Source organism: Salmo salar, chromosome ssa15, assembly GCF_905237065.1.
Source record: "Salmo salar chromosome ssa15, Ssal_v3.1, whole genome shotgun sequence".
In the NCBI taxonomy this organism is placed as follows: domain Eukaryota; kingdom Metazoa; phylum Chordata; class Actinopteri; order Salmoniformes; family Salmonidae; genus Salmo; species Salmo salar.
In genome coordinates, this window is record NC_059456.1 from 53,845,904 (window position 1) to 53,858,924 (window position 13,021).

General features: G+C 41.6%; 1 protein-coding gene across 5 annotated transcripts in view; it reads left to right on the top strand.

Annotated features, from left to right (window-relative positions):
• The window catches only part of LOC106571563 (MAX gene-associated protein-like), a 42,927-nt gene that overhangs the window by 20,566 nt on the left and 9,340 nt on the right, over positions 1–13,021 (top strand). For all 5 annotated transcript variants that reach the window (XM_045695867.1, XM_014144753.2, XM_045695866.1 and 2 more), the window contains one exon: positions 12,191–12,230. In XM_045695867.1, coding sequence (XP_045551823.1) covers positions 12,191–12,230 — 40 coding nt within the window. The remainder of the gene's footprint in view (positions 1–12,190; positions 12,231–13,021) is intronic.

The following is a 13,021-nucleotide window of genomic DNA, read 5'->3' on the forward strand; positions in this document are numbered from 1 at the left end:
TATTAGCGCGCACCCCGCTAACTAGCTAGCCATTTGACATCGGTTACACCAGCCTCATCTTGGGTGTTGATAGGCTTGAAGGGGTGCGTATAATTTGTGGAACGTTCCAACAGGAATCTGTTCCAAAAAATGTAAAGTAAAAGGTTGCCAACCAACAACACATACAAAGTAGCAACGCATACAAACCTAGCTAACTAGCTGCCGAATAGGCATCAACTCACCACGTAGCTTATTCTTAATGTTTGTCCATAGGCAAACAGAGTGAGGACAGACATTTTTCGGAATAAACATGAGGAGTGAAAAACACAATGAAATAGACCACTCCCTACCAGGTATCTTATTCTGCCGCTTTACAACTTTGTATGCGTTGTTTTTTGGCAACCTTGTTATTTACGAAGTTTTTGGAATATATTCCTGTTGGAACGTTCCACAAATTATACCCACCCGGGTTGAAGTCATAAACAGCGCAATGCTTGAAGCACAGCGAAGGGCTGCTGGCAAAACGCACGAAAGTGCTGTTTGAATGAATGCTTACGAGCCTGCTGGTGCCTACCACTGCTCGGACTGCTCTATCAAATCATATACTTAATTATAATATAATAAACACAGAAATACGAGCCTTAGGTCATTAATATGGTCGAATCCGGAAACTATCATCTCGAAAACAAAACGTTTTTCCTTTCAGTGAAATACTGAACCGTTCCGTATTTTATCTAACGGGTGGCATCCCTAAGTCTAAATATTCCTGTTACATTGCACAACCTTCAATGTTATGTCATAATTACATAAAACTCTGGCAAATTAGTTCGCAACGAGCCAGGCGGCCCCAAATGTTGCATATACCCTGACTCTGCGTGCAATGAACATTTGAGATGTGACACAATTTCATGTTAGTAGGCAATATTAACTAAATATGCAGGTTTAAAAATATATACTTGTGTATTGATTTTAAAGAAAGGCGTTGATGTTTATGGTTAGGTACATTGGTGCAACGACAGTGCTTTTTTCGCAAATGCGCTTGTTAAATCAACACCCGTTTGTCAAAGTAGGCTGTGATTCAATGAGAAATTAACAGGCACCGCATCGATTATATGCAACGCAGGACACGTTAGATAAACTAGTAATATCATCAACCATGTGTAGTTAACTAGTGATTATGTTAAGATTGATAGTTTTTTAGAAGATAAGTTTAATGCTAGCTAGCAACTTACCTTGGCTTCTTGCTGCCCTCGCGTAACAGGTAGTCAGCCTGCCATGCAGGCTCCTCGTGGAGTGCAATGTAAGGCAGGTGGTTAGAGCGTTGGACTAGTAACCAAAGGTTACAAAAACGAATCCCCCCTGAACAAGGCAGTTAACCCCCGTTCCTAGGCCATCATTGAAAATAAGAATGTGTTCCTAATCTGACTTGCCTAGTTAAATAAAGGTGTAAAAAAAAAAAAAAAATCGGCAAATCGGTGGCCAAAAATACCGATTACCGATTGTTACGAAAACTTCAAATCAACCCTAATTAATCGGCCATTCCGATTAATCGGTCGACCTCTAGTCTGAAGGTCACCCGGTGCCAGCAATTTTTTTTAATGGAAGTACAGTACCAGTCAAAAGTTTGGACACACCTACTCACTCAAGGGTTTTTCTTTATTTTTACTATTTTCTACATTTTAGAGTAATAGGGAAGACATCAAAACTATGAAATAACACATATGGAATTACGTAATAACCAAAGTGTTAAACAAATCAATATTAAATCAGCAAACAAAGAAACATCCCTTTTTCAGGACCCTGTCTTTCAAAGATAATTCGTAAAAATCCAAATAACTTAACAGATCTTCATTGTAAAGGGTTTAAACACTGTTTCCCATGCTTGTTCAATGAACCATAAACAATAATGAACATGCACCTGTGGAACGGTCGTTAAGACACTATCAGCTTACAGACGGTAGTCAATTAAGGTCACAGTTATAAAAACTTCGGACACTAAAGAGGCCTTTCTATTGTTCTTATTTTTCAGCGTAAATAACCAACGGACACTAGAGAAGCTTTAACCAAGTTTAATTCTTCCCATAGGTTCTATACAGCTGTAATCAGACAGCAAAACATTTCTCACATCACAGTTATATACCTCCTACTGAAGACACTCCCTCTCTCCAATCCTTAGTTTATGGTCTAACAGGAAAAGAGTAACAAGATCCCAAACCCTTATTACTCCCTTCAGGTGACCTGTCCTCAGCTCCTGACCTCAACCCCTCCATCTAATCCACAGATGTCCATCTGTCTCCCCTGTATCAACACGGTGCTCTGCTCCCTTCCCCCAGCACATTCCAACACATTCCACAGCTATCTGTCCTTCAACAGAGAACCCTTAACTTTCTCCTTTGATTCTATCTATCATTTATTTAATATCTCAATGTTCAAAATGTCGAACCCAACACTACTGACTGTGAAAAACACAAAAAGAAAGATGCCCAGGGTCCCTACTCATCTGCGTGAACGTGCCTTAGGCATGCTGCAAGGAGGCATGAGGACTGCAGATGTGACCAGGGCAATAAATTGCAATGTCCATACTGTGAGACGCCTAAGGCAGCGCTACAGGGAGACAGGATGGACAGCTGATTGTCCTCGCAATGGCAGAGCACGTGTAACAACAGCTGCACAGGATCGGTACATCCGAAACATCACAAGTGCAGGACAGGTACAGGATGGCAACAAAAACTGCCCGGGTTCCACCAGGAACGCACAATCCCTCCATCAGTGCTCAGACTGTCCGCAATAGGCTGAGAGAGGCTGGACTGAGGGATTGTAGGCCTGTTGTAAGGCAGGTCCTCACCAGACATCACTGGCAACGACGTCGCCTATGGGCACAAACCCACCGTCGCTGGACCAGACAGGACTGGCAAAAAGTGCTCTTCACTGACGAGTCGCGGTTTTGTCTCACCAAGGGTGATGGTCGGATTCACGTTTATCGTCGAAGGAATGAGCGTTACACCGAGGCCTGTACTCTGGAGCGGGTTCGATTTGGAGGTGGAGGTGTCAGGGTCTGGGGCGGTGTCACAGCATCATTGGACTGAGCTTGTTGTCATTGCAGGCAATCTCAACGCTGTGCGTTACAGGGAAGATATCCTCCCCCCTCATGTGGTACCCTTCCTGCAGGCTCATCCTGACATGACCCTCCAGCATGACAATGCCACCAGCCATACTGCTCGTTCTGTGCGTGATTTCCTGCAAGACAGGAATGTCAGTGTTCTGCCATGGCCAGCGAAGAGCCCGGACCTCATGTCTAGGACCTGTTGGATCGGAGGGTGAGGGCTAGGGCCATTCCCCCCAGAAATGTCCGGGAACTTGCAGGTGCCTTGGTGGAAGAGTGGGGTAACATCTCACAGCGAGAACTGGCAAATCTGGTGCAGTCCATGAGGAGGAGATGCACTGCAGTACTTAACCCCTGTGCGGCCTCGGACGGACATCCAGCAAAAAATCATATCGCCATTAGCATAACAACATTTAATTAAAAAAAAATTCAATTTTTTTTTCAAATTATATCATTTTATAGATACAACTCTCCTGAATCGAACCACGTTGTCAGATTTCAAAAAGGCTTTACAGCAAAAGCAAAACATTAGATTATGTTAGGAGTATATCGTAAAAGTAGCCACATAGCCATTTTCCGACCAACCACATGCATCACAAATAACCAAAAAACAGCTAAATGCAGCACTAACCTTTGACAATCTTCATCAGATGACACACCTAGGACATCATGTTACACAATACATGCATTCTTTTGTTCGATAAAGTTCATATTTATATATAAAAACAGCATTTTACATCGGTGCGTAACGTTGACTAACTATTTTCCCTCAAATGCATCCGATGAAACAGAGCTACAATTTACTAAATTACTATTCGAAAACATTTTTAAAATGTAATATTGTCATTCTAAGATTTATAGATGAATATCTCTTGAAAGCACCTGTAATGCCAGATTTAAAATTAACTTTACTGGGTAATCATACTTTGCGATGAAAGGGGATGCGATACTCTGAAAAATAGGCTAACGTTACAGGTCAGCGCCATCTTGGAACAATCGCATATCACATCTAGTCTTGTATACTATTGTCAATAATCCCTTACCTTTGGTTGTCTTCATCAGAAAGCACTTCCAGGGATCCCAGGTCCACAACAAATGTATTTTCGTTCGAAAAAATGACTCCTTTATGTTCCAAGAGCTTGTTCTTGTTAGCGCGTCTGAAGGCTGATCCAAATGCTTCGTCGGCCACGGGACAGCCATTTCGAGAAAATGCATTTTTTTCCCATTTAGGTTCGTTCAAACATGTCAAACATTGTATAACATAAATCTTCAGGGCGTTTTTCAACAAGAGAGCCAATAAGAATCGAGGGGGACGATTGCATTGTGTTTCAAAACGTTTCGAAAGGGGAGGGTAACCAGGGGCGCCGGCGTGATAATGGTGATGGCCCTCTCCGTGTGACCACGTTCCACAGCGTCTCATTCATTCAGTTTTAACAGTAGAAGGCTCAAACCACTTTGTGAAGACTGGGGACATCTAGTGGAAGCAATAGGAAGTGCTCAATGAACCATAGCTCACGGTGTGATTAATAGGCAACGTGATGAAGTTGAGTTCGCAATTCAGAATTCCACTTCCTGTTTCCATCTGTCTCGGGGTTTTGACTGCCATATGAGTTCTGTTATACTCACAGACACCATTCAAACAGTTTTAGAAACTTTAGGGTGTTTTCTATCCACAAGTATTAATTATATGCATATCCTAGCTTCTGAGTTTGAGTAGGAGGCCGTTTAAAATGGGCACGAATTTTTTTTCAAAAATCGCTTTAGCGCCCCCTATCCTAGGGGAACGCCAAGAGGTTAATGCAGCTGGTGGCCTCACCAGATACTGACTGACTTACTTTTGATTTTGACCCCCCCTTTGTTCAGGGACACATTATTCTATTTCTGTTAGTCACATGTCTGTGGAACTTGTTCAGTTTATGTCTCAGTTGTTGAATCTTGTTATGTTCATACAAACATTTACACGTTTTAAGTTTGCTGAAAATAAACGCAGTTGACAGCGAGAGGACGTTTCTTTTTTTGCTGAGTTTATTTTAGATTTTAGGTTCTTCAAAGTAGCCACCTTTTGCCTTGATGACTGCTTTCCACACTCTTTGCATTCTTTCAACCAGCTTCACCTGGAATGCTTTTCCAAAAGTCTTGAAGGAGTTCCCACATATGCTGTGCACTTGTTGGCTGCTTTTCCTTCACTCTGCGGTCCAACTCATCCCAAACCATCTCAATTGGGTTGAGGTCGGATGATTGTGGGGGCCAGGTCATCTAATACAGCACTCCATCACTCTTCTTCTTGGTCTAATAGTCCTTACACAGCCTGGAGGTGTGTTGGGTCATTGTCCTGTTGAAAAACAAATGATAGTCCAACTAAGCGCAAACTAGATGGGATGGTGTATTGCTGCAGAATGCTGTCGTAGCGATGCTGGTTAAGTGTGCCTTGAATTCTAAATAATTCACAGACCGTGTCACCAGCAAAGCACCGCCAAACCATCACACCGCTTTCTTCATGCTTCATGGTGGGAACCACACATGTGGAGATCATCCGTTCACCTACTCTGCGTCTCACAAAAACAGGGCGGTTGGAACCAAAAATCTCAAATTTGGACTCATCAGACCAAAGGACAGATTTCCACCGGTGTAATGTCAATTCTTTCTGTTTCTTGCCCCAAACAAGTCTCTTCTTCTTATTGGTGTCCTTTCAGTAGTGGTTTCTTTGCAGAAATTTTACAATGAAGGCCTGATACACACACAGTCTCCTCTGAACAGTTGATGTTGAGATGTGTCTGTTACTTGAACTCTGAAGCATTTATTTTGGTTGCAATTTCTGAGGCTGGTAACTCTAATGAACTTATACTCTGCAGCAGAGGTAACTCTGGGTCTTCCTTTCCTGTGGCGGTCCTCATGAGAGCCAGTTTCATCATAGCCCTTGATGGTTTTTGCGACTGCACTTGAAGAAACTTGCAAAGTTTTTGAATTTTTTTGGATTGACTGACCTTAATGTCTTAAAGTAATGATGGACTGTTGTTTGTCTTTGCTTATTTGATCTGTTCTTGCCATAATATGGACATGGTCTTTTACCAAATAGGGCTATCTTCTGTATACCACCCCTACCTTGTCACAACACAACTGATTGGCTCAAACGCATTAAGAAGGAAAGAAATTCCAGAAATTAACTTTTCACAATGCACACCTGTTAATTAAAATGCATTCCACGTGATTACCTCATGAAGCTGGTTGAGAAAATTCCAAGAGTGCAAAGCTGTTATCAAGTCAAAGGGTGGCTACTTTGAAGAACCTTAAATATAAAATATATTTTGATTTGTGTAACACTTTTTTGGTTACTACATGATTCCATATGTGTTTTTTCATAGTTTTGATGTCTTCCCTATTATTCTACAATGTACAAAATGGTAAGAATAAAGAAAAATGTTTGACCGGTACTGTATATATTTAGGGTTTAGTGCCAGAAATAAGGGGTTAAATAAATGTTGCCTGATCTTTCTTATACAGTATCTTTCAGATATAGGACAGACACTTAAGAACAAACTCCCCTTTTATGTAAAAAATGATTTTCTGTTCTATATAGTGAATCTGTTATTCAATGCTTTTGTATGGGCTAAAAGCAGTAAGGCCAAATACATTTTTTCATTAGTCGCTCATGGATTAAGGTGTTCATCTAGCCACTGGGGCAGACAAACATTTTACAATGTCTTTTAAAGAGGAGGACAAAGCGAATCTCAAGGTTACTTTCGTAACCACGGTTCTCTTATAATATGAGTGCAATATGTCATGGTGGGATTCGCTCGGAATCGCTAAGTCTCGTATCCCTGTAATGCTTACAGAAGTTCTTATGTCAAGTTTTATTGAAGTGTTGTGATTTCAGGTACACCTGGCACATCTAAAGTTTTTATTTTGGGGTGTTGCTATAGTGGTTCCCAAACTTTTTATAATCCCGTACCCCTTCAAACATTCAACCTCCAGCTGCATACCCCCTCAAGCACCAGGGTCACCGCACTCTGAAATGTGTGTTTTTGCCATCATTGTAAGCCTGCCACACACACTATACAATAGATTTATTAAACATAAGAATGAGTGTGAGTTTTTGTCACAACCTGGCTCATGGGAAGTGACAAATAGCTCTTATAGGACCAGGGCACAAATAATAATAATCAATACTTTTGCTCTTTATTTAACCATCTTACATATAAAACCTTATTTGTTCTTTGAAAATGGTGAATAACTCACCACATGTTAATGAGAAGGGTGTGCTGAAAGGATGCACATAACTCTGCAATGTTGGGTTGTATTGGATAGAGTCTCAGTCTTAAATCATTTTCCACACAAAGTCGGTGCCTGTATTTAGTTTTCATGTTAGTGAGGGCTGAGAATCCACTCTCACATAGGTTGTGGTTGCAAAGGACATCCGTGTCTTAACAGGGCGATTTACCAAGGCAGGATACTCTGAGCGCAGCCCAATCCAGAAATCTGGCAGTGACTTCAGAAGCGCTTCTTGCAATTTCGATGAGGCTTTCTTGTTCAGATAGCATTAAGTGGACTGGAGGCAGGGCGTGAAAGGGATAACGAATCCAGTTGTTTGTGTCATCTATTTCGGGAAAGTACCTGCGTAATTGCGCACCAAACTCACTCAGGTTTTTCGTTATATCACATTTGACATTGTCCGTAAGCTTGAGTTCATTTGTACACAAAAAAATCATACAATGATGGAAAGACCTGCGTGTTGTCCTTTAATGCAGACAGAGAAGAGCTCCAACTTATTAATCATAGCCTCAATTTTGTCCCGCACATTGAATATAGTTGCTGAGAGTCCCTATAATCCTAGATTCAGATCATTCAGGCGAGGGGGAAAAAATCACCTAGATAGGCCAGTCGTGTGAAAACCTTGTCATCATGCAAGCCATCAGACAAGTGAATATTATGGTCAGTAAAGAAAACTTTAAGCTCGTCTCTCAATTCAAAAACAATTGTCAATACTTTGCCCCTTGATAACCAGCGCACTTCGGTATGTTGTAAACGCGTGACATGGTCGCTGCCCATATCGTTGCATAGTGCAGAAAATATACGAGAGTTATGGGACCTTTGTCACGAGACTTTTCAATCCCAATGATAATAACTAACAGTCAATAAGCTTTGACCAATCCCCGAGGTTTGTAAGACCCTGGGTTTAATATAATTAGGCAAATACTCAACTTATGCAAAAGGTCTGTAAAGTTTATTCACGAGAACGTTCTAAAGTCAAAATACAAAGAACATGTCATTTTATAACTCACTCCCTCCCTGCTTACGCACATACCTACACACAAACAGTAGATAGCCTACGCACATACATACACACGAGCAGTAGGGGGGATGTATCCTTCCCCATAGTTCTCACCACAGTTTATCACTACCAAGCTGGCAGTTCAATTCCCCCGAGATTAGAGGGACCTTTGATGGGACTCCCTTTCCTGCCATAAGTTTCTCGGAGTTCTAGCCAGGTCAGGTTATACACAGTTTAATTGTTCTCTGTATTTTCTTAGTCACACACACATTTCTACTTGTCTCGACCAAACCTTATTAGACTGAAGTTTATCATTCTAATTCATTATACATGTTACAGAATCTTATAATTACTAATAGTTACGTTTGTCTAATTATTCATTATATATATATTACATAATGTCATAATTACGTTTCAGGGTGGAATTGTTTAGTCATTACCTTTAAACATATAAATTCCCTTATCAACCTTGCTTTAACAAAGTTAACAATTTTCACTGTAGTGTCCAAAACGTCTTTCAAGCTGTCAGGCAGTCCCTTGGCAGCAAGAGCCTCTCGGTGGATGCTGCAGTGTACCCAAGTGGCGTCGGGAGCAACTGCTTGCACGCGCGTTACCAGTCCACTGTGTCTCCCTGTCATGGCTATTGCGTCATCAGTACAGATACCAACATCAGCAGCAGCTACGTTTGGCTGCATACGGACCGCTAGTGTAATTCCCGAGAGAGAGTAGTAGCAGAGTAATGTGATTGGATGTTAATTATTTGTCTGGGCTACCTTTATTTGACATTGTGTTGTTATTTCGCTGAACACTAGATGGTTTAATTTTATTTTTGGCTACTCAGGCAAGAAAAAAAACTCACCCAAATGTATAGCCCCATTTGGAAAATATAAATGGACTGTTTGATTTTTAAAAATTTTTTTTTTTTTTTATATACATTACCGTTCACAAGTTTGGGGTCACTTAGAAATGTCCTTGTTTTTGAAAGAAAAGCACATTTTTGGTCCATTTTTAAAATAACATCAAATTGATCAGAAATATAGTGTAGACATTGTTAATGTTGTAAATGACTATTGTAGCTGGAAACGGCTGATTTTTAATGGAATATCTACATAGGTGTACAGAGGCTCATTATCAGAAACCATCACCCCAGTGTTCCAATTGCACGTTGTGTTAGCCTTTTAAAATGATAAACTTGGATTAGCTAATTGATCATTAGAAAACCAATTTGCAATTATGTTAGCACAGCTGAAAACTGTTGTTCTGATTAAAGAAGCAATAAAACTGGCCTTCTTTAGACTAGCTGAGTATCTGGAGCATCAGCATTTGTGGGTTCGATTACAGGTTCAAAATGGCCAGAAACAAAGAACTTTCTTCTGAAACTTGTCAGTCTATTCTTGTTCTGAGAAATGACAGCTATTCCATGCGAGAAATTACCAAGAAACTGAAGATCTCGTACAACACTGTGTACTACCCCTTCACAGAACAGCGCAAACTAGCGCTAACCAGAATAGAAAGAGTGGGAGGCCCCGTTTCACAACTGAGCAAGAGGACAAGTACATTAGAGTGTCTAGTTTGAGAAACAGACGCCTCACAAGTCCTCAACTGGCAGCTTCATTAAATAGTACCCGCAAACACCAGTCTCAACGTCAACAGTGAAGAGGCAACTCTGGGATGCTGGCCTTCTAGGCAGAGGTCCAGTGTCTGTGTTCTTTTGCCCATCTTAGTCTTTTCTTTTCATTAGCCAGTCTGAGATATGGCTTTTCTTTGCCAATCTGCCTAGAAGGCCAGCATCCCGGAGTCGCCTCTTCACTGTTGACGTTGAGACTGGTGTTTGAAACTGGTGTTATGACCTACTTGTTGTGTGTATGTACTGACATGTATGTGTAACTGATAGATGCGCGCACACACACCCAAACACACTAAATGTTAATGTTTTTAAATGTATGTTAATCGTAAAGTCTTTTGTCTGTAATGTATTTTTCGTTATCTGTCGGATTCCGATAAAACTAGCAGTCGCCATTGGTGTCGGCTAATGGGGATCCTAATAAATCAAATTCAAATCTCGTAAGAACCAATGACGAGCATCTGTTGGAAGCAGACAATTCAAGTGGTGAATGAGGTGAGCCTCATCACCTTCTAAGGAGGCACTTGCCCGCCCTATGGTCTTTTTCGAGCATGCCTCTCTTTCTTGCGAGCAGGGAAATGCGGCGCAATCTCTCATATTTTCAGAGAACCAGGGTTTTGAAAGTAACCTTGAGTTCTCTTTTTCTAATACCCATTTTCAATATCTAACAGTGGGATATGGCCAATTCCCATATCGCAGACGTGCTCTCTGAAGCCAGAGAAGTGCCAACATAAGCAACCCTCAGAGGCTCCGATACTGAGAAAGTATTCGTCAATGAAGGTGCAGAGATAACCATTTGGGGAAAAACCTCATAACAGAATGAGGGAAGGCCCAATACGTGGTGTCTCAAATCTCTAAGAAGAGATGTCCTTAAACAGTGCCCAAAAGGTAGCCATTCCTCTGGTGGAGTGGGACCTCAGGCCCCTGCGAAGGCTGCCAGCTTTGCTATTCTATTATACACTGAGTGTACAAAAGATTAAGGACACCTTCCAAATATTGAGATGCATTCCCCATTTGCCCTCAGAATAGCCTCAATTCGTCAGGGCATGGACTCTACAAGGTGTTGAAATCGTTCCACAGGGATGCTGGCCAATGTTGACTCCAATGCTTCCCACAGTTGTATTAAGCTGGCTGGATGTCCTTTGGGTAGTGGACCATTCTTGATACACACAGGAAATTGTTGAGTGAAAAACCCAGCAGCGTTGCAGTTCTTGACACAAACCGGGCAGCCTGGCACCTACTACCATACCCCGTTCAAAGGTACTTAAATATTTTGTCTTGCCCATTCACACTCTCTCTGCATGGCACACATGTACAATCCATGTCTCAATTGTCTCAAGGGTTAAACATCCTTTTTAACCTGTCCTTAAATGTTTTGTACACTCCTTGTAATTCAATATAATAGCCTCCACTGACAAGATCATCGTTGAGGAGAGAGGGGCCTAACCTTGCAGGTGGGAGTCCAGGGAGCGAAGAGCTGGTTGCTTTGCCTAAATCTCTCTTTCTATCTAAGTAGTTACTGGACATAAACGGTGGAGATGTTCTTCCTCCGTGGAAGTGAAGGCGACGGGTGAAAAGCCAAAGGCTCTAAGGTGAGACTGCTTATGCTACCGTCTGGGCAAGTAGGGAATTCGTTCCGAGTTAGCTACTGTAGCAATCCTTATGCTACCGTATGTGCAGGTAGAAATGCTAGTGTGTGGTTAGCTTGCTTTTCAGCAAGCTTGCCAAGTTAATTTATGCTTTGCGGCGTGGGTTAACCCAGTCTCGATATCTAGCCGTGAAGCTAGGTAACGCGGGTAGAAAATTAATTCTACTCGAAGCTGAAACTTTCCTTTTGGTCAGTTGGTCAGTACAAAGGACGAGCTGAAAATCCTGCGTTCAATGGCGTAAGCACGGCACACCTGAGAACACTTAAGCAGGAAGACAGGGATCAAGTTGTCCTGAGGAGAGCTTCCAGAGAGTAGTTCTCTTTGCAAAGGAGAGGTGAGAATGACCAGAGGGTGGGCGAGTGGCTCCTTTATAAGGAGGTGAGAGGCTCACCTCGTTCACCACTCAACCCGTTTGTCTCCAACATTGGTTCTTCCGAGACAGTGATTCAGAGCGAATCCCATCGTGAGATATCGAAACAAGTATTTGGAAGATAACTATTCTGGTCATTTATAGGAGTTAGTCCCTCTCATTAATGTATAACTTATTGATTTTCCTGTCTTTGCAGAAAAAGATTGCTGCCATCCTCTCACCTCAAAGTAAACCAGGTAAGCGGGTACCTGAAACCAGAGTGCGAATTACGGGGGAGCCAGGAAGAGCTAAGCTCCCCTGAGTAAGACATGAGCTCCTTTAAAGGCAACAAATGTAAAACTTTGAGATGCGCACTGACATCAAGACACATTCATCTCATCGGAGAAAGCATCTGAGTGCGCAAAACAGAGTCCCTCAGTATGTGCAGCCAATGTATCTGATGATGTCTGGACAAAAATAATATAACATGTCATACTCTTTTCGGACAGACAGCAAATTGAAGGAAAATGGTTAAAGGGTAACTCAACCCCAATTTTAGCCTTTGCCCAACCCCATCAAATAAAAAATAAATACATTCAGGTGAAAAGTCATGGGTGGGGGGGAATTGCTCATAAGTATTCATTTTGGGGTGTGTAAACGTAGTTGTACCTGATCCCAAAATGTTCTCACTAAAGCATACTTACCAGAAATACATTGGCACACTCTGATAACAAAATTATGTGCATTGCGAAACAAATAAGGCTCTGGACAGTTAGCTCAGTGGTAAGGTGTGGAGTTCCTGACATCTATTGCCACTTGTGGTGTAAATTTAAATTGGAATCCCCATGGGGCGCAGAAAAAAATCTTTAATGTGGACTCACATTTATTTCAGTATTGTGTTGGGAAGAAAAGTTCAATCATCACCTTAAATGAAGATTAGGGGCTCAATCCAACCTGCACTGCACGATTTACTAAGTAGCTCTTTTTCCAATGATCAAATAAACTCCGATTGGTCTTCAGTACTGTATAAAAACCATCAACTACTACC